The 21,741-nt window shown below is 37.9% G+C and overlaps 1 protein-coding gene across 2 annotated transcripts in view; it reads left to right on the top strand.

Moving 5' to 3' along the window:
• Window positions 1-21,529, top strand: part of ltn1 (listerin E3 ubiquitin protein ligase 1) — a 30,885-nt gene extending 9,356 nt beyond the window's left edge. Inside the window, exons 11-30 of one of the 2 annotated variants that reach the window (XM_088639580.1) lie at window positions 270-311; window positions 632-821; window positions 1,185-1,424; window positions 2,129-2,282; window positions 3,395-3,545; window positions 4,109-4,313; window positions 4,660-4,822; window positions 5,051-5,155; window positions 5,696-5,838; window positions 6,883-7,018; window positions 8,492-8,636; window positions 10,918-11,131; window positions 12,210-12,447; window positions 12,896-12,976; window positions 13,681-13,867; window positions 15,473-15,644; window positions 16,171-16,391; window positions 17,606-17,800; window positions 18,989-19,156; window positions 21,061-21,529. In XM_088639580.1, coding sequence (XP_088495706.1) covers window positions 270-311; window positions 632-821; window positions 1,185-1,424; window positions 2,129-2,282; window positions 3,395-3,545; window positions 4,109-4,313; window positions 4,660-4,822; window positions 5,051-5,155; window positions 5,696-5,838; window positions 6,883-7,018; window positions 8,492-8,636; window positions 10,918-11,131; window positions 12,210-12,447; window positions 12,896-12,976; window positions 13,681-13,867; window positions 15,473-15,644; window positions 16,171-16,391; window positions 17,606-17,800; window positions 18,989-19,156; window positions 21,061-21,123 — 3,213 coding nt within the window. In that variant the 3' untranslated portion in view covers window positions 21,124-21,529. The other variant, XM_088639581.1, reaches the window with a different exon arrangement.
• The last annotated feature ends 212 nt before the right edge of the window (window positions 21,530-21,741 follow it).

The raw sequence follows: 21,741 nt of genomic DNA, 5'->3' as shown, positions 1-21,741 counted from the left end.
CATAAACCTTTACTTCTTTAACTGTATGTTAATTACATTCAGAAAAGTAATTAAGATGGTGTAACTTGGTTTGTCTTTCATTATTGATATCCTTGCCATGCTTAAAGGTATTTCAGCAGTTCAAACGGAGTTTACTGAGCTGAAAGAAAGTCAAAATTATTGATCACAACTTTATTAAACCTTTCTCATGAGGATTACCAATATTGGGGAAAAAAGTATGGCTGTTTTTTCTGAAATTCTAATCTTTTTCCTATGCTAACATTTTTTAGATGGATCTTAAATGGGGAATCCTACTTCAGATCATACAAAAGGTACTCTTTTCATTTTCATTTAATTTCATTATACTCTTTTCATTTTTTTGAAAGATTTTGAAGAAAGAAGGCTTTTAGAATATTAGAATAACGTTGCTTCTATTTCTTGTATTGGTCAAACTCCAATGATGGACCTCAGAATGTTTTTTTTATTTAAGTATAAATACATTTAATACATTTTTCTTGTCATTTATCTTGTTGTTTCTAGAGGATTGGATTTTTAAAATCAAGTGTTTTGTTTTGCTGAATTAAATGTCTGTGGGGTTTTGAGTGCAACTGAGGAAAGCTGCCTTCTTAAAAGCCGATGCTTTGTGTTTAAGGCCTGCGCAGATTCAGCAACGTTTGAAGCCACTTCAGGCTGGCTTAAAGGAGGAGTGCTGGGCGAGAAACTGGTGGTGCTGGCAGAGGCCCTGTGCGACACAGGGCTGAAAGAGATCTCTGCTATGAAGCCTAGCCATTCAGACAGCTGGGCTCTAATTAGCATGGCGCTATCACAGCACGTTCAAAATGGTAAGTAAATATCTCATAAAAAAACAGACAAAAGAAAAATTAAATGTGATTGATGCAGTACATTTTACTGCAACAACTTCCTGAGAAGGCATCACAGTGGCCCATATTGAAGGAGTCCATCCTGTGTTTCATTCTCCTGGCTTTAGTACTCAATACCAGGCTTATGAATAGTAAAGTTTTATTGCTTATATACATTTCTGTTAAGGTTCTGAAATTGGTGTCAGATACATTTATGCTTATTTTAGTGATTAGACAACATTATTATGACTGCTCTTAAAGTGTGATTTATGAATTGTTCTGTTTAACTTTTTTCAGAACATACGTCTTCACAAGTGTTTGTTTCTGTTGTTTTTTTTTTGACAGAATCTCTTATTGGCGAAGCCTATGTGGAAAAAATCATCGATAAGCTCCACAGCACTCTGACAAAAGCTAAAAATCTGTCTGATGCTGGTAACATTGAGCCTCTGGTGTCCTTCATCTGTGATGTGGCCTCTAACTTCTTTGGCTCTGTGAAGGACTGCCTGCTGCTGTCGTCGGCCGAAGAGCTTCTGCTCACTTTATTTCAGCTGTGTGCACAAGGACAGGAAATTACTCACCTGTCAGGTAATAACATTGACAGTCTTTTTCTCATGAATACACAGCTGTCGCACTTTATTTCTGAATTTTAGGCCATTTCTCTTTTGAATGGCTCGATGCCACAGTGCAGTTACCTCTGCTTGTATTAGCCTCTCTATAACATCGCCCAACTCACGTTTTCAGTGCCTGTTACAGATTTGGTGGTATGTGGAAGGAGGGATGCTTCCTTCACATCGCATTTTAGCCTCTTTTGCAGGTAGACTTTTTCCTCATGTTAATTTTTATTGAATTTTGGATTGAGCTCGTTTTGCCATGCTCTTGTTTGTATTAAACATAGAGTCGCTCTTGTCTGTGAGTTAACTTCTCTTTAGTTTGCCCTCTAATGAAACAATGAGCTGATCTACAGGTATGTACGTCTGAGAATTATTGCTCCTAGGCATTGCACAGGTCAGCATCTATCTTGAAAGGATGCATCAGATATAAACACCAATGTTTGTAGGCTACTGTTGCCTTTTGTTCTTATTCTACCTCCGTTCGTAACAACTTATTTGAGCCAGGTGCTACGTGTTTCTGTAAAACATGCATGACTCCAGGCCTGCTGAACCAATGTTGTCTAGTCCTGCAATAAACACTGTGCTCATCTAATGCAGTTCTTCTTTCCATACTGACAACTCGTATAACAGATAATGTCTTCTTTGTGAGCATTAGTGACCTGCTGGCTTGTTTGACAGATTCGCTCCTTCAGAAGCTTAGCCACACTTGTTTCACTGGAGTGCACTCATTGGTGAGCTGTTTGGACACAGATTTTAATGAAGGGACCTTCCTGCACAGTGCTGCACGTTGGGTCAAGAAACAAATTCTGAATTCATCTTTTGGTGTGAAAAGGTAATTGTTTTTTTTTTGTTTGTTTCTTGGTGAACATTATGCTTGAATCACTTAACGGCACATGGAAAGTCAGAAGACTCTTTTAACTGCCTAGACATGTTGCTCAAGCAATCTGGATCAGCTTTGTTGCAAATAAGATAATACTGCAATACAATTTGCAAGATAGGCCATTTAGCCCTATTTAATTTGCAACAAAATCCTGCTACATTTGTAGATGTAAGCATGATTAATGTATGAATCTGCATACAAACACATATTAATATTATGAATTACAAATATTTTATGTGAATTGCAAAATATTACAAACATTTTTGTTAATACAGTAAATATATTCTGATCACTGCCTAGGGCTTGCATTGCTGAATAGGACTCAGACGCCTTGTTTATCCTGCCTTGTGCCTAGTGTCTGCTAGGCTCCAGCTCATCATGACACTGTTAGACAAAGTGGGTTTTGAAAACAGATGGACGTCATAATAAAATGGGATTCAGTGTAACTGTAAATGAAGAAAAATAGGTTGGCGTTAGCAGTAAATTTTGAGTTATGAGGCCTCTGAAAATAATGCAAACTTTTTAGTCTTCCCTAAAGAGTTTTAAGATGGTCTATATTTATATTATATTTATAAACTGTACTTGTGAAGCTCTTTCTTAACTTTATTTGTGTAGCCGTAAACAGAATCGGAGACAAGACTTCATTTCGTCCCTGTTATTTTTGTTTCTTAGAAACAAAATTTGGGAGCTTCAGTTTTGTGACGATGTCCAATAAACTGAGGACACTTGGGTGTTAGGATAGACAAATAAGATGCCTGCCTTCTATTGTAATGATAGCGTTAGATAATGAAAGCATTATGCAGAGTGCAATTGCTTTTTTTATCTTATTGATATCCTTGCCATAATGTTTAAAGTTACCCTGATATCTCAAGTACCCCCAATCTGTGGTTACTGGCTGCTTAGTATGCAGTGCTAATGCATGCATTTTGTGACACTGAAAGCCATGTGTTAAGCACAACATCTAAATGAGATGGAAATGGCAGGCTTGGACTGTGAAATGACATTGTGGGGATGCTTAAGGACTGTTTACTGACTGGAAATATGATTTGAATTTTTTTTTTCAGCCTACAAGTACTTGTTTCTGCTGTGCAGAGTTTGGCAGAAACCCTCGTAAAGGCCAATAAATCCAGCCATAAGCTTTTGGAAAAATTCCTTTCTTGTTTAACACCCACTGATTTGGAATGGAAGATGATGAGACTGGCACTGCCTCCACAGGTTGTGAGAAAATTGCACGTTATCAGACGTTGTGGATTTCTGTAGTGCTGTAATCCCATCTTTGCTTTAATAATAAGTGCGGGGATTTTTCTAAAAGTTTTATATTATGAGTTATGAAGTATCCAGTGACTCATTCTTCTCATGTGAAAGTCTGATTTGTAGTCTTTTATGAAGCAAGACCTCACGTATACAGAGTCATGGGGGGTTTTATACACTAAATGTTAACAGTTTGTGTAATTAACCCTGACAACTGCTGTAAGAACCAGAAAAAATGGTGCTACAGCTAAGAGCTCTTTGTAAGTACTCTGAGACTTTTTTCCTTTTCGTGCAAATACAGGTTTTCATTTTATTTTACAACTCTTTCTTCATCTGATTGAAGAGAGGCTGTAATTGCATGTGTTTGAAAGACCCTGAAACGGTGTATTGGTAAGGTTAGCAATACTTTTGTTGAGAATGATTTTTGGAATCATGTCCTTCCTACATTACGTAAATTACTAATGAAGAGCCTTGTCTTGGAAAACTTCATTTTTTATAACTTGCGTGTTGTCAATTTGGTTCTGCAGTGGTTGAAATATCCTCTGCTATCTGGGAGGCTGCGGGTAAATTGTGAATATCCGTGTTTGGAGGTGTGGAAGTTTCGTGCCTCTCTTAAGGTTCCCAGTCACCTCTGTGCCTCAGCTCTGCTGGGCCGAATCATCTTCACTGCTTCAAGCTTGGAAAGCTTTCATGAGGAAGACTCTCTTCATCTTCCTGACGTGAAGTGCACAGGTAATACAGATCATTTTGAGATCAAGTTCACATAAGAAAAGTTACAAGCAAGAAGAGGCCCATCTTCCTCATTGAGGTGTTAGAGGTTTGTCTTCCTATTATGAAATGGGAATAAGCATATCTGAGAGGATCTAAGAGCATCTATATGTGGTATTGATGAGAAAGAACTGATTTTGCCTAATTCATTTCACATTATTTTCCCAAAGCATTTTTAAGGGGAAGTTTGGTACGTTTCCTGTTTTTTTTACGTTTTTCACTTTGCATAGTCTTTTTTGAAGTGTATGCATTTGATGGTGATATATTTGATGTCTAATGTAATTACTCTTCTTTCTGTTTTTCTAATTAGTCTCAGAAATCCTTTATGCCCTACAGTGGTGCGAAGAAATGGAATATTCTCCTACTGTTGTATGGGAATATCATGGAATACTTCAGGAAATGAACATAACACAAGACAGAATTAGTAGAGAGAGTGGAGCATGGTGTGACGTGCTTGAAACACTGTATTCTAGGTGACTTTTTACCATAATCTTTTAAATGCTATTTTAATCGACAGTAACTTTGTTTGGGTTTTCTGTGCTTCTTATTTGTTTGTTTGTTACAGCCCCTTGCTTCATCTATTCTTTTTTTTCATATAAATGTAAACTTTTCTCTCAAAATAACGGGGGTCTGATAAAATCACTTCCCAAAACAATCCAAAAGCTGAATTTCTCAAACAGTTGAATTTCTTCTTCAATTAGGTCTTTGGAGGAAGGCTCGTTGTGGGCCCTGACTCTGGCTAAATACATTGAAAGAAGAGGCCCCAGGAATTATGACATTCAGAACCTATATGGAACAGTAGAGAGGTAAGGGCTTCACGTGAAGTTATTAATCCATACAATTGATAAATGTTGCAGGCATTTTAAAAATGTTACATATGTTTAAATGTTACATATTACAAAGTCTTATTGCCATTGTTTAAGTTACAGTTGTGCTTACAAACACCCATTACTGCTTGGTTTGTGAATCTTGTAATTCTGTAATTGTTGTATTCCTTTGGTTTTGATAGGGAGCTTACATGTGTCAGACCATAGACTCAAGCAGGACAGCAGACATACATTATTCTAAAACTTTATTAAACTTTTCCATAGTCCTTGTAATTGGTTTTGGGAAATATTTTTAAAAGCTCCTTGCAAGAAAAAGATTGTTGCTGTGATGACATTGTGAAAAATGTACAGTAGGCAAGAAAAGGAAATGTGCTGCATGATTTAAACTGGCTCGTCAAGACATTTTATACAAGTGAATAATTTAAAAATTCATAGAATTTTTCCACCGGAAAGTTTAGCTCTAGTTTGTGTTGGGTGGAGAAAACGGGGATGATAATAACTGCTCCTGCTTTTTCTTAGCTTCTTCCCACTGACCGAACAAAACATCTCTACCATTCAAGGCCTCTGTTCGTTCCTGTCAAGAGATGAACAGGAGTCATTAGTGGCTCTCTCCGTTGCGGAGCTTCTGAGGTGGCAAGAGACTAGTCTCTCCAGCATTCAAAGTAAGTAATTTTTAATTCAGTAATTCAATAACAACTGTATCATATTGAAAGTTAATGACACTGTTTATCAAACCACATCAGTTAATTCCTTAAAGAGATTGTTTAAAATATTTTTCTTCAAATTACTCTTGTCCTTTCAGTAGTCTTTCAGTAATAGTATTTATATTTTAAGGAGAAGAACTCAGATGGTTAGGTTATTTCCTTTGTGTGCTCTTTGTTCATGCAAGCTCGTTTGTAGTGTTGTACACTCAGTTTCAGAACCTTTTGCTTTTAACTTCTTCCAAGTGCTTAAAATGAGTGCTTTGCTCATAGTGATAACTGAGGTTTTTAAGCGTATTGATTTCACAACCATTTTTGAAAGCAGTTGGAAAGAAAACCACTTAACAGTATAAAAATGCATAATTTGCAGGCCTCCTGAGCAGCTAAATCAGTAAAGGTGCTTGTCTCAAGAGCAGGTTGAGGTCTATGACCCAGATATCATAAGTTACAGCTGGGGCCCTGTTATGGGCTGGCAGTAACCATGATTTCCCCAAGCAGCTGCGCAGATTGGCTACGCACTGCTGGGCATAAGTAAAACAGTGATTACTGCAGTTTGCCAGGAGCCTGTGGGCTTGCAGTAGCATTGATGAGTGAGGCGCCTGCCAGGAGACGTGTGTGCCAGTTTACAGCACGTCAGATAACAAATGGTTCTGCAGGTTTGCGTGTTAGAGGGGCACATTACCTGTCTTATTCTTTTCCCCCTCCATGCGGGTACAGAAGTTTCTAAAAACCAACAGGACAATTCCAAATGAGGTGATTTTATTAAAAACTGGTCAGTATGAAGTGCTATAAAGAAAAGAGGTAATCTAATGCAATTTTCCAATACAATCACCAGAACAAAGCAAAGCGGCAAAACCTTTGCAGTCTTAAGATGAGTGTAGACATCATAGACAATAGATGAGACTGGAATAAAAACCTATTTGGTATCATTTTTCTTCGATCTCTAATTCAGATTTATTCGTCCTTTTACGTAAATCATTTTTTTTAAACATTGTGCTGCTGTAGGTGGCCGTGGGTGCCTAGCTGTCCTCCACTGCTGTTTAAGAAGTGAAATCACCGTAGACCAGGAGGTCTTACTGGCATTTCTTACCACAATGATGGAGTGGAGAAACAGCAAAGAGGAGTCATTTCTCTTTAATGTGTAAGTGATTTTTAAAATGAAAGTGCTATATCAGAATTTGCTATTTTTGCAAAGTCTGCTAAATTTACTATGCTGTTCATGCCGGGCATAAAACTATAATACGATAATTAATTCTTTAATTAAATCGGCATTGAACCTTCTTGCGTCCTTTAAAAATCCATCTTTTGTGCCATCACAATTTGGCTTACAGAATATGTTCCATGTATTCAAAATTATTTATAACAAACTCTTATAGCAGTGCATACTTGACTATTGACATAATTTCACTTGTGCTTCTGTTCTTCTTGCTTGAAAGAACTGTTGAGGTTAACCTTCTTGATTACTTTTATAATTTTATATATAATTTTTTATATATGGCAGTCTTGAAATGTAATTGTTTCTATTTTGTTAGTAAATAATATCCGTGATCTTAAGAATTAGCCTTCTCTGGTATATGATAATTGTCACTAAAAGTAGCCAGAGTACTTTACTTTAGAATTGACAGTTTTGTTGAACTTGTAGCTTTTCTTCCATCTCTCACCGACAAGTTAGGTTATTGCAGAGCCGATATCTGAATTCTGCCGTCACAAAAAATGAATTAAACACATTCAAATCCTCAAATGTTATTTGAATGCTGGAAAGAACAATGATAAATCGAGGCCTATTTGGTCCATTAATCTTCCAAAATATTAACCATGTTAATATTAATCAAACTATTAATCATTGAGATTCACTGCATCTCCAGCTGTTTTGAAACAGCTGGAAAGTATGACTGAATAAAATGTATTAGTGTAAATTAAGTTCTCCAGCCTTAATTCTTCAATCCTGTAAAATATTTTTTCAAAATTATTTTAAAATAATTATTGTAAAAAAAACATTTCAAATGTGTTTCCCTGGTAAGTGTAGAAAATGTTTGGTAATGAAAAACACAAATTTCAGCTATTTAGTTTTAACCTAATAGTTCATCCTGATAGATCTGTAATTTGCAGCATAAAAAACCTAAATTCACCTTTTTTAATATGTATTGTGGAACAGAAGGACGAAGAAGACTCAGCAGGTAGATTTAATAAGTAAAAGTGATGGATTAGTTACTCAAACACATCTTATTAGCTGTGATAAGGTTTTTGAAGACTGACTCATGTGAGTTATTGGATTTAAATGACAAGATTTTTCTTCTCACCCAAGCTAAGCAGTGTTAATAAACTTGCTATAATAGCAGAAAATTATTCTGAAAGCTTTGAGATAATTATTGAGTTAATTGATGATGCTCTTAATGTACATACATTGTGACTCCTGATTGTTTCAACAATAGCTAAGATTTTTGCACAGATGTATATGTTTTCATTTTTTTTTGCTCTCCATAGAAATTGTAGGATGTTTCACTAAATTATATGTAATCAAAAGTGTTCAGCTCCCTTTTACTAACTACATCTCAGTTTACAAGCTAATGTTAAAGACATGCTTTGTCATCTGATTTTCCTTCTTGTGTTCAAGTGACCTAAAGGAGGCTTCTCCAGAACTCTTGGCTCTCAATGTAGAAATGATTCGCTTCCTGTGTTGGCTGTCAAGTCACTCTCCATCTTTTCTGAAAGATTCTCAGTGGGATTTCATCCTCTGCTCAATGCTAGCTTGGCTGGAGGTAAGGTTATGTCAGTTCATTTCAATTTTCACTTGTATTTTCACTGTCAGGAGGCTTGTTGAAAATGTTCTCATGGAGAAGTGGTTATTCAAATTTTATTATGAAAGACTGGGATATAAAACTCTCTCTGATAGTGGTTATTTCACATTCCTTAGTTTCTTGGAAAAAAATCATTTGTGGTGCAGTTTATATGTTAAAAGGAAAGGAAACTGGAGGTTTTGCCTGTGTTTCTTTTTAAACAGACCATCATTAATCATTAATTTTTGCAATTTCAGTTTATTGTTTTTAAACAATAAAAGTTGTTGTTTCTAGTGAGAAATTTGTTAATAAAAGTGTTTGTACTAAATGCAAAGAAGTTTAAAATCAAGTTTAAAATGTATTTTAAGAGTTAAGATCATAAAATAAGTTAATATAAATATATGCATGATCTTGGTCATAGCAACCTGGAAGTATTGGGCATAAGGCAGGACTGGGATATCTGTCTATCACAGCACACACACAGAGAATTTAGAGTTAGCTGTTAGGATATGTCTTAGGGAGGGGGAAGAAAAGCAGAGCACCCAGAGAAAACCCATGCAGCCCAGTAGAACATTCGTCCTCCACACAGATAGCACCTCAAACCAAAAGCACCCAGGACCCAAGACATGTGAGGCTGCAGTGCTAATCGCTATACCATTCATACTTTATATATACATTATAAATAATATTATTACAAGTTAGCAGACCTAGAACGCCCACAATTCTAGCCCTGTAATTAGAAAACACTAGGGAACGCCATAAACAAATAGAGTAATCTGCATTTTTAAGTAATGGATCCTAAACATAATTAAATGTCACTTCTTCCAACATTGATGCCCCAAACTGAATGGGAATCAATTCCTGTTTTAAAAATGGAGCACTAAAATCAGATCAGATCACTTTATTAGCCACATACAATTTCTTGCATTAGGAATTTGTCTTTTCGCAAACTCCAGCTTGCTCTCCATGAGACTAACAGACAGGGAGATAAGCTTGGGGTCAAAGCGCAGGGTCAGCCATTGTACAGCACCCCTGGAGCAGTTGGGGTTAAAGGCCTTGCTCAGGAGCCCAACGGAGTAGGGTTCCTCTGCCAGCCGTGGGATTTGAACCGGCAACCTTCCAGCCACAGGCACAGATCCTTAGCCACGGATCCACCGCTCCACCCCAAAATAAAATAGGATAGAAGTCCTGAGTATTGCACAATAAAGGAAACCAAAATTTCCTAAACTAAGTTAGACCTCATGCTTTAGATTCTAGTCATGAAGAAGTCAGGAAATGGTCCTCTTGCATTGCTCAAGCTCAAAGAGAAGGGTGGTGGTGATATTCCTTCTCTTTCCTCTCTTTGTCTTCTCTGTTTCTTTCTTTTTTCCTTGTTTTCTCTCTCCCTTGCCTGTGTATTTTGGATGTGTTGAATCTCTATCCTTTATAATAGTTCTAATGATTGACCATGAAGTTCATTATCCTAAGTAAATCATCAGAAACACACTTTTTATAATGTGTTTTACCTTCCCTTTAAACCACCTATGGTATAGCCAGACAAACAAGCAAACGATATTGTAAGATCTATTTTAAGACTCTTTTAAGCTTGTTTTTGCAAATATTGCCACTCCTCCTGGGTCACAAGGATTTTAAATTGAGTTTTTTTCAGAAACTATGCATCCATTTTCTCTGTTTCTTCCAATTCAGCAAACAACTGGCGCAAGGCAGGGTACACTTTTGATGGGATGCCAGTTCATTTCAGCGCACACACACAAACAAAAACACACGCACACACATCTAGGGTCAATTTTCTCAGAAGCCAATTAACCTACCAGAATGTCTTTGTACTGTGGGAGGAAACTGACCTGGAGCACCTAGAGGAAACCCACATGAACACAGGGAGAACATACAAACGTGCAGATAGCAGCCCAGGTCTAGAACTGAACCCAGGGCCCCAAAGCTGCAAGGCAGCAATGCTAACAACTGTGCCACCCACAGTTTATTCAGTATTGCAGAATTGTAATGATTTCACACAGATTCTCTGTCTAATTTTATTTTGATTGTAGTGATTTTTGAGTAGCACTTTTGGTTGAAATTATGAGTCCTTATCAATATTTTGAAAGCCTCCAGAAAAGTCTAATAAGTACTTTGTTTTTCAGTTAAGCTAATCCTTGCAAGGATTAAAGTGCTGGCAATGTGTTCCAACACATTTATTACAGGCTTTTAGTAATGTTGCAGAAAAAGTGTTGCCCCAATGATGATTGCTTCCCTTCCTCTCTTTTAGACTGCAAGTGAGAACACTTCACTGTATTGGAATCCTTGGGTACAGCTGTTTGTGTGCCAGACATGTGACTTAATTGTGGCTCTGAGTGAATTTTTCACAGCGCCCCCTGCAGCTATGGTGGAGCTCCTCCCAGTTAACCTGATGAGCGAATGGGAGGAGTTCTTTGCTGAGGGGGTGCATAGCCTGCTTCTACCGTTGCTGGTAAAGATCACAGGTGAGCACAGTCCTTCTTTTGCTCAATCTCTTTCTTAGCCTCCAGTTTTACTTCTTGAATACTGAAACTATGTGTAGAATAAAAGTGTGAGACACTTTTAAGCTTTTTAATAGGAATAGAGAAACTAGGGTTACAATTCAACAGTGATGGAAAGTACTGCACAAAAGCATTTTCAAACTGTCAAATTATGAAAAATCATTTGCAAGCCTGTTACCCGACACTTTGCACTATTGTGATGTTTTGGTTTCACCTAATGCTGGTGTAACCAATAGTTCTAAAGCCAAGAAAAATAATGCCTTTGTGATATACTTTATTTTGGTAAATGTGATAAGTGAACAGCACAGCTTGAGGCAGTTACAGGAACCATGAAGATCAAGGAGCTTTTGAACACAGATCACCGCACAGATCAGAATAAAGTTTTTTTTTTTACTTCGATTACAGTGAAGTCCATCATTAGGAATATTACTATAGGCAAATCTAGATTTCAGCAGAAAAATAACCTGAAGCACTAGACCAAAGCCACACTGGTGGGGTTAGAGAAGAAGAGAGTGAATATCCTTGAGTGGCCCAGTCAAACTCCTGGCCTGAATCCTAAAGACAATGTATGGTGAGGCTTGACAATTGTAGTTCCTCAGCTATCAGCTGTGCAAAGTTGGTAGAGACCTTTCCAAACTACTGACAGTAGGAATTACTGTCAAAAATGTTTCCACCCAGGTATTTAGTTAGGGGTCTGAATACATATGTAATCAGTAACTTTCACATTGTTGATATTTTTTGCAGATTTTTCTGACATTCAACATCCTTCACTAATAAGAATCTTCAGTTTGATTATTACATTTTTGAATAATACTTTTGCAAAGGCATTGTGTTTGCAGCTGGATCAGTTTCAAAAGATCTTATTGATATCAGTACTATTAAAAACAGTTATATACAGCATATATAACATTAAATTTGGCTATTGTATACAGTGATAGCAGTCAGTTTCGGAATAATAGATGTGTGGCATTATCACCTCAGTTATAGTTTAATCTACATGTGTTATAAAAATGAACTAATCTCTTGTTCTCTCTCTCCACAGAAGAGTTTACTGAACCAGATGATCCCCTCTTCCCTCTTCCTGTACTGAAGGCTGTAGGCGATGCCCTGAGTTATATTCCAGTTCAGAAACTGATCCAAAATAAACTGCCTCCCAGGTTTATAGCAGGACAGAGAACAAACCTGCCAGATAAATTACAGACTTTACTTAACACTCTTGCCCCACTCCTGCTATTTAAAGCCAGGCCTGTCCAGATCGCAGTCTTCCAGATGTTGAACAAGTAAGCTGAAAGTTAGTGTGTGTGTGAACCAATTATTATCTCTTCTTTAATTGGAAACTAATACAGTCATATTGTCGTGCTGTTCAGGAGTTTTGTTTTTTTAGTAAATAAGATCAAATTTGAAAATGGCAGTGGTGCTTTTAAAATCTCCTATCTGATATTACATCCACTCAATGTGATTTCTTAACCTCCAGTCACACGTGAACCCAGCAAGTTACTTTTAAAGATTCAGTTTTTTTGTGACACAGGTAACTGCTTCATTAGTAATAATGAAAAGTCATGCCTGCCGTAGAATCTGTACAAGTGTATTAATCATTACAATAAATCTATTGATGCTAATAATTGTGATACAAATGACAGATAAATTATATTTCTTTCCGTTTTGTAATTGGAAATTTAAAAAGTTTACTAACGTGTTTTACTCAGCATGTGTTTTTTTTCTCTCAAGGGTGATGCCTCAGCTTCCAGAGTTTGACAGTGAGAGTGACAGTGCCAGGTCTGAGGATGACGAGGGCGAAGAGCCATCCTTGTAAGTGTCTTTAACCTACAACCCCCCAGCACAGTCTCAATACGGCTTTAATAATTTTGGCAGGGGAGTCATGGTGGCTCAGTGGTTAGCAGTTCTGCCTCGCAGCACTGGGGCACTGGGTTCAGTTCCTGGGGTGCTATCTATATGGAGTTTTTTTGTTCTCCCTGTGTCCATGTGGGTGGGTTTCCTTCAGGTGCTTGGTTTCCTCCCACAGTCCAAAGACATGGTGGTAGGTTAATTGGCTTCTAGGAAAATAGGCTCTTGTGTGAGGGTGTCTATGTGTGCTCTGCAATAGACTGGTGTCCTGTCCAGTGTGCTTGCCTTTCTTGCGTCCTTTGCTTGCCAGGATAGGCTCCAGCTCCCCAGCGACCCTGAATTAGTTAGTTGATGGAAGAGTACACTAGGCATATCGAATCCTGGTCCTGCAGGCCTGTTTTTCATTCCAACTCACCTCTTAACAAGTTCAGCTCATTATTGGCTTGATGGGACGAGTTTCACTCTTAATAACCTGCATACACACCAGCCCTATAGGACCAGAGTTGACCACCTCGGTATTAGATATTTTAGAGTGGTTTTGAATATATGTTCTCACGTAGTATACACTGAATGGCTTCTAGAATTCTTAGTTAATGAGGCTATTTTTATTACCGTACTATGATATGTCATGTATCATTATGCTTTTAATCTTTGTTTCATAAATGTAGGTCACCACCTGCTGCTCTAATGTCAGTGTTTGCTGCGACTGAAGAACTGCTAGATAACATTCTTGGGGGTGTCCAGGTCGGAGAATTTGCAGTTGTCCAGAGCTTAAGTGACGAGTATTGTTGTATATTGGGGTATCTGCTGACCTGGAAGTTGGTTCTGACTTTCTTCAAAGCTTCTTCCTCTCATGTAAGCTTTCAACACTTTTTTTTTTCCAAAAAAGAGCTGAACATATCCAGGAATATTAGATTCTAGTAAAAACTGATGACTTGTCTTTTTCGACAAGAAAGGTTAATTTTATTCATTTTAGTCATTTTATCCCTTTAGAAAGTGTTTTGATGACAATGTTGTTTATCAAATCAATTTACACAAGCATGAATATTTATTAATAATAATGCCTTTTTAAGTGGCTTCTCAAAGCTCTCCAAACTATAAATAATATTGAGTATAAAAACAAAATATGAAAGTCTTAGACTTTAAATCCACCAAACATCTATATAATCTTCTCATTGATTAAAAAGACAAAATAAAAAGGTTAATGTGTATTATCTCTCCGTTCATAATTGTTGATTTTGTTGATTTAACAATTATATAAATATAAAATGTTGTGTTTTGATGTGTTTATAAAATCATAAGGCCAGAAACCTTTTTATAGTGATAATTTTGCAAAGGCAACATTCTGGAAAACAGCGCCAGTGGGACTTTAGATCAGGTGAATGCACCCCAACTACAGTATATCTGCATAGATATTAGCACTGTATAAAATTTATAAATGAATAACAGATACCACTAAAAATGTTAAGGCAAATCAGAATTATGTTCAAATCAGAAAAATGTGTAAGAAAAACTTGCCCTAACCCTTTGGAAGTCATACCATCAACTGTGGTGTACTCATGGTGCATATGATCACTCCCAAGGCACTGTCTGTTTATTAATTGTCTACCTGAAGCTCTTTCCTGCCCATTATGGTATTTCTTTGCACAGAACATTTTATATATGGTGTAGCATTCTTTATTTTGAGCAGCTGGCTTTTTTGTGAGCTGTTTTCATAGAGATTCTTTGAAGAGCAACAGTTCTTGTTTTATTTCACGAGACGCCTGACAGGTCTATCAGTAAATCAACTAGAGTTCTTAAAGTGTGTCTACCATCATAAATTGTCTTGAAATATATCCCATGTATCAAGATTCCAATTATGTCCTTTAGTGTGGCTCCACAGAAACTAGAACAGTCAAGAGTGTGGAATGACACTTTTAAACAAACAAGATGTTGCAGTGGTGTAACCCTCACACAGGGTCTTTGAACATTAAGTTAAATGAAATGCATTGTAAATAAGAATTCCAGTCTTCTGTTTAACAAACAAAAGATCTTGTGATGCTAAATTTGCTTGGAACTTTTACTGGCTTCCTACCAGTCTTTCATGTATTGTGCAGCTGAGCTTTTGTGCTGGTGACAGTTTTCCGAAGGGTGGTAACTTTTATTTAAATTTGTTTAAATCTGTTCATTCTAATTGCTGCACTTGATTACTGCCCAGCTCCAAATCCATGGTATCTATTGGCAAATTTAATGTTCATCTGTCAACTATAATTATAATTATTTGAGTCATAAACAGTCTCTTTGAGTCAGGAAAATGCTTTTAAAACTTAATTATCCATGTGAAATAGCATGCAAATCTAAACATTTTGTGACAAAATCTTAAAACCTAAAGACATTTAAAATTCTTAATTGAAATCCTCTTTACAGCTAGACTACAAGGTTTTATCTTTTAAGCTGACCGTGCTCTTCTGCTTTCTTCAGTTGAGGGTGCAGTATTCCCTCTATTTGCGGAAAAGCAAATCTCTGAACAAGCTGCTCTTCCATCTGTTCCGCTTGATGCCGGAGAACCCAGTGTATCTGAGCCAGGCGGTAGAGCCAGGGAACAAGGACAGCAGGACCTTCTTCACAGAGAGCCTCCTCCTGTCTGTTAGAGGTAAGTTTGACAATCGCAGTAGTGGCAGATCTAGTTCAGGGCATTCCTGAGTGGTTCATCTGATAAAAAAAACTGGCAGTTTAGGAATCTCCCATTATAAAGCCAAAATAGTCTGAATACTTTCAGAAAAGCATGCAGTGATGCTGGCAAGTGAATCCTCATCTAATCTAAGTGTCTCCTGTCTCTGGCTAGGCGTCTCAGGAACCTAGTGATAGAAGAGCACATTTACCCATTTAGCAGTTCATTTTGCTTCGCTGTGGAAAGAGCCTCCAGGAGTCCTCAGTTTTGGAGAGGTTGTTTGTCTTTGTTCACTTGGGTAATTTCAGGACCATTGTGGCGAGAATGGTTCGCTAATCCACAAGGGCGTAGAGGTCAGACGAAACAATTACAATTTTGTGTGCAAGCTTTTATGTGAAAAATGAAAAATGGAAACTTTTGATTGGAGTTCATGGTTAAAATCCAAAGCCCTCTCAGTACACTGGGTTAATAGACATCTGGTTGCAGTAACGTCATGCCTTGCTTCCAGAATCAGATGGCTTGAAGTGGGAGATTCCCCACCTGGCGTGCTCCGTCTACTACAGCACATTGAAAGACCTGCCAGCAATGGTCCGGCTTTGGTGGAACGGTCAGGAGAAGCGCGTCTTCAACACCGTCGATAAATTTACCAGCAAATATGTGAGCAGCGTGCTGTCCTCCCAGGAGATTACATCCGTGCACACAAGCACGCAAACATTTGAGAGCATGACAGTAAGTTTTGGTAATAGAAAGGTTACTTTTCAGTTTTATTTTGCCTTGTAAAGTGTATGTGCCAAACAGTTGCAGAATTAACTGCTGGGGACGTGTGAATTACTGAAACATCTCAGCTGCCAATTACTAGGAAGAATGATTGTTCAATAAAAACAAGAGGTGGTGAATAATCATTTAACATATCACTTAATCAACATTCCCTTATTACTAAGGCTCATGCAGTTAATTAAAAACAAATTATTTTTTAATGCTCATTAATTGCACTCCTATGTTCTAACCCTCTTTATTTGCCTTGCACGGGTTTCTGGCAGAGTTTCACTAATTGTAATTTTTTGTGTTTTCTGTAATTTGAAGTAGTTAGCTTAGATTTTTAAATGATTTTATGGAACAAAGCAGAGAAATTGTAGCAATTCAGAAGATTATTAATGTACGTTTAATTGCATTATCTTTTATCCCTAAAGTTTCCTCTTAATTAAACTAGTGAAGCTAGTTTCTGACTTCTTTATCTAACCTGTTGTGCAGTGGGTCTGCAGTGAACTGTCTGGCTGTGGTCTATCAAGTTTGATCACTTCAGTGGCAGATGAAATGGGACCCCATCTGTACTTGAAATGCTTTTAGATCCTTTGGCTTAAAAAAGAGCTATACAAAGTATTAGTATTAGTAAAGACCCAATTCACAGCAGATTAGGTGGAGACATGACAGATTCTTCTCAATTTGGGAATGTCAGGTCAGTCAGACACCCCTGTTCCTCTGAACACTTTTTAAAGACCAAGCAACCATCCTGTTTATTCTGATTATTTTAAGAGGCACTGTTTGCAAACAGGTTATTTGTGTATTTATTTGTATTTAATTAAAGCATTTCTTATGCTTTAATTTCCAATACGTGAAACCAGTTTGTTAATTATGCTTCCCAAATAACTCATTTTAAACTGCACAGATAAAATGGGAATGTGAAAAACATCATAATACATACGTTTTCACTTACAAATTGTGCTGATCTTCACTCAATGAGACACATTTAGTGGCAAAAAATCCTCAAGATTAAATAAATCATTCAATAAATACAGTACATGATCTGAGCCGTAAATATAATAAATGAAAATATGTGCTAATGCAGCATGTTTGAAGAAAATTTGGAATCAAAAGTACTTAAAGTAGAACCCTGTCAAAAAGCATTCTGGTATGGGTGTGTACCTTTGTTTTCTCTGTATCAGGTAAAGGCACGCTCTGCCACTCGAGAAGTGATCGCGACCTACTCAGTGGATGACATTTTCATCGAGCTGGTGATCCAGTTGCCGCCCAACTATCCGCTGGGCTCTATATCGGTGGAAAGCGGGAGGAGAGTCGGGGTTGCTGTTCAACAGTGGCGCAACTGGATGCTCCAGCTCAGTACTTACCTCACCCATCAGGTACACTTAGTGTGGTGGGAGGCAACAGGCAATTCAGTAATTCTGGTTAGATGGGGTTAAGAATGGAGTAAAGAATGCAGGATTAGGCTTGGTCCAGGCTGCCTTGCACCCATCAGGTTAGGCTCCAGCTCCCCCTGCAACCCTGTATTGGATAAGAAAATGGATGTAATAATGCTATTATATATTTTGTATAGCATTTTATCTTTTCAGTTTTTCGAGACCATTTAAAAATAACCAATTCTAGTATTCCATGCTTTCCTATTGTCTATAATAAATATATAGATTTTTTGTCTTGCCACTTTATAGCCTAATCGATGATGCCAAGCTCATGAATCCAGGAGTATGGAACTGGCTATCATTTGCCTCAGTAAAGTTCACACTTTCCTGGATCATGTACGGGATATGGTATAATACAAGCTGCAGAAAGAGTGAGACCAGCAATTGGAAAATCAGGTTGGCTTGACTAAAAAAGAAAAAGGAGAAAAAAAACTGAATTCACCAAGCATGTAATGCTTCATAAGAACTTCCCCTACGTGATGTTAATGCCAGAGGGGCCATTGAGAGCCAAGATAATAAATAATAATAATTCTTAACATTTTTATAGCACTTTTCTGGAAACTCCACTCAAAGCACATTACAGATAATGGGGACCCCTTCACCACCACTGGTGTGCAGCCCCACCTGGATGATGCGACAGCAGCCAAAGTACTCCAGTACACTCACCACACATCAGCTACCAGTGGGGAGGAGAACAGAGAGATTAAGCTAATTCATAGATGGGGATTGTTAGGAGGCCATGATTGGTGAAGGCCAATGGAAAATTTGGCTAGGATGTTAGGGTAACACCCCTAGTCTTTTCGAGAACCACCCTGGGATTTTTAATGACCACAGAGTCAGGACCTTGGTTTTATGTTTCATCCAAAGGATGGTGCCTTTTTACAGTAGAGTGTCCCCATCACTATACTGGGGTATTGGGGCCCACACAGATCACTCAGGGTGAGCGCCCCCTCCTGGCCTCACTAACACCTCTTCCAGGAGCAACCTTTGTTTTTCCCAGGTCGTCTCCCATCCAGGTACTGACCAGGCTCACACCTGCTAAACTTCAGTGGGTTGTCAGTTGTGAGTTGCAGGGTGATATTGCTGCTGGCTGTAGGTAACCTGCTGTGTTGTTTTCTCTGTGGCCTTCAGAACGGCAGCATCATGGAAGGCCTCGCACTCTGGAAGAACAATGTCGACAAGCGCTTTGAAGGAGTGGAAGACTGCATGATCTGCTTTTCCGTTATCCATGGATCCAATTATTCTCTTCCGAAGAAGGCCTGCAGGACTTGCAAGAAGAAATTCCATTCCGCATGTCTGGTAAGAAATGTTGTTCTAACAATCACCTTCTTAGATTGTAGGAAACCATATGGTACTAAAAGATTGAGCTATTCCATTTTTTGTATTTACTGTGTGTCGTCATGGCATTGTAATGTTGCACAACCGGGGTTTGACTTTGAGCAGAATCCAGGAGAGTTAGAGAGCCCCACCTGCTGAATGAAAAGAGCTACATGTTACTGAATCCAGAGGGAGCGGGATATACACTCTCTCGGAATGAGGAGCAGGATGTTTGCAGACTGGAGAATCAAGTAGCCACGCATGCAGGCAGGTGCTGTGGCAATCTGGGGTACCAGAGTGTGATGCAGGCAAACAGTCAAGGGTCAAAGTCCCAAATTATCAAAGGTTGTTACCAGGGAGACACTGTAACGAAGCACTAGGGGATTTAAGATAAGATCACTTTAATGGCCATATACTGTACAATTTCTTGTATTAGGAATTTGTCTTTTCGCATACCCCAACTTGCTCTCCATGAGACACACAGACAGGGAGAGAACCTTGGTGTCAGAGTGCAGGATCCACCATTTATACGGCGCCCCTGGAGCAGTTGGGTTAAGGGCCTTGCTCAGGGGCCCACCGTAGTAGGATTCCTCTGACGGCTGCAGGATATGAACTGGCAACCTTCCAGCCACAGGGATAGATCCTTAGCCACAGAGCCAAGGCACCAACCAGGAGATAAGTTAAGGTCCAGTCCAACTTAAAAGCCAGGGTCAAAGCCGACACAGTTGGGAGACGAGGCAGGTGCCAGAGAACCAGCTAAGCTAAACACAGAGATGAAAGGTGCTCCATGTTCAAACTCAATGGCAGAGCCCTGAACTCCAGGTGCAACAACAAACACAGGTCTCTTATTCCAGATATACCCACTTCGTCAGATCCAATTAGTACTTTGCAGTATACACTCATGAGGCTTCACTTTTCAAATAACATTTTCTAAATACTTTTTCACAGTCTCCAAAATTACTATCCTGGATTCTAAGTACATTTTTTAAATGGAAAATTAACTACCATTTGCTTTGTACTGTAGTAAGTATTGTAGTAAGCATATGTCAGAATGCTCTTGCTCAAAATAATATACTTTTTTGCCAGGCAGTGACCCTGAAAACAATTTACTTGTAAAGTATAACATACTTGTATTGATCAGTTTTGAACATTTTCATTAATTGCCTATCAAGTGCGTTCTGAAACTGGTCAAATTATATTGGTTGTCACCAGTACATATATACAGGGTCAGAAGCAATGAAAACAGCTGTCAAAGGAAAGTTTGTAAAATATATTCAATACCACCTTGCTTGTCAGCTCTGGACATGTTCTGATACCATTAGTTATGCAGGTGAAGTATAGTGAAGTCTAGTCTGGCTTGCTTTTCTACATCAGTTAGGCACTTATTTTCATAGTGCAGTGTGAATGATAAGGACTATCTTGTCTTTACATAACTGAAGGGGAATATTACCTTCATTGGCCACTGGTATTTAAGACCTCTGAAAAGCATCACAGTGCTAAGTTTCTAAAGTTGAAATAGTTGTGATTATTTCACTCAAGTGATAGGATAGAAATACAGAGATAGTTTTGATGACAAATTTGATTGATAAAAGTTAGAATATTAGAATTCTAAAAAATATATACTATTGTTTTTGTTATTTTTAAGCAGACATGCAAGAGTCAGCTGCTATGAAGTCCAAGTAAAGGGTTTTATTGACTTTATTGATTGGGTAGGTCTAGCTACTTATCCAGCACCACAGGTAGATTTTGTTTGCAGTATCATCACTTTGGTTAAAGTAGAGGTTGTATCACCTCTAGCATGTCAGACCTATTGAAGCAAACACAATCAGGATATCTACTCGGTGTAAAAAAATAATAATTAATAAAGCTTTTCTTTTGCTTTGCAGTACAAGTGGTTCACTTCAAGTAACAAATCGACATGCCCCCTGTGCAGAGAAACCTTCTTCTAATGTATGCATCTTGAAGAAAACCTTTCAAAAAGAAGAGCTTTCTGCTGTCTGCATTTGTATATTTGTAAATAATTAATTAAGTAAACCAGTGTATCTGTTGTAACACAAGGACAATGTAACTTAGGAGTTTAGAAGGTATGACTTATCACAAACTAAGAAGCAGTGCTTCACTAGAAAAGATTGGACTGAATTATGCCAGAGTTTTGCCTTAAGAGATGAGTTGAGCCATAAAATCTACAGGAAGAATCAATCGTTTAAGACTAAAAAAATGTACATGCCTCCTTCATTGTTTGTCACTTCTGGCTAGTGAAAAGTGCAAGCTGCATAAACCAGCGAGAATTTCCAACAGTGCTCCTTTCCTGAGCAATGATGATCTGGATGATTAAACAGTACAAATGTGATCGAATTTGGAAGGAACTTTCTTTTTTTTCTGAGAATTGGAATTGGTATGCTTAATGCAGCTTCATAGCTTTCAAGACAATAATTGTCAGAAAATTAAATGTTTACAAACAATTTTTCCAACATAAAACACACCCACAGACATATATACACACATGCATGTTTTCCTAACGAAAATAATCGGTGAACTTTTCCAAGCTGATGAAATCTGAAAGATTG

The sequence above is a fragment of the Lepisosteus platostomus genome, chromosome 7, assembly GCF_059453375.1.
Source record: "Lepisosteus platostomus isolate fLepPlt1 chromosome 7, fLepPlt1.hap1, whole genome shotgun sequence".
NCBI classification, from domain to species: domain Eukaryota; kingdom Metazoa; phylum Chordata; class Actinopteri; order Semionotiformes; family Lepisosteidae; genus Lepisosteus; species Lepisosteus platostomus.
The sequence above is the reverse complement of the archived record's forward strand: the minus strand, read 5'-3'. Positions and strand labels throughout refer to the sequence as shown.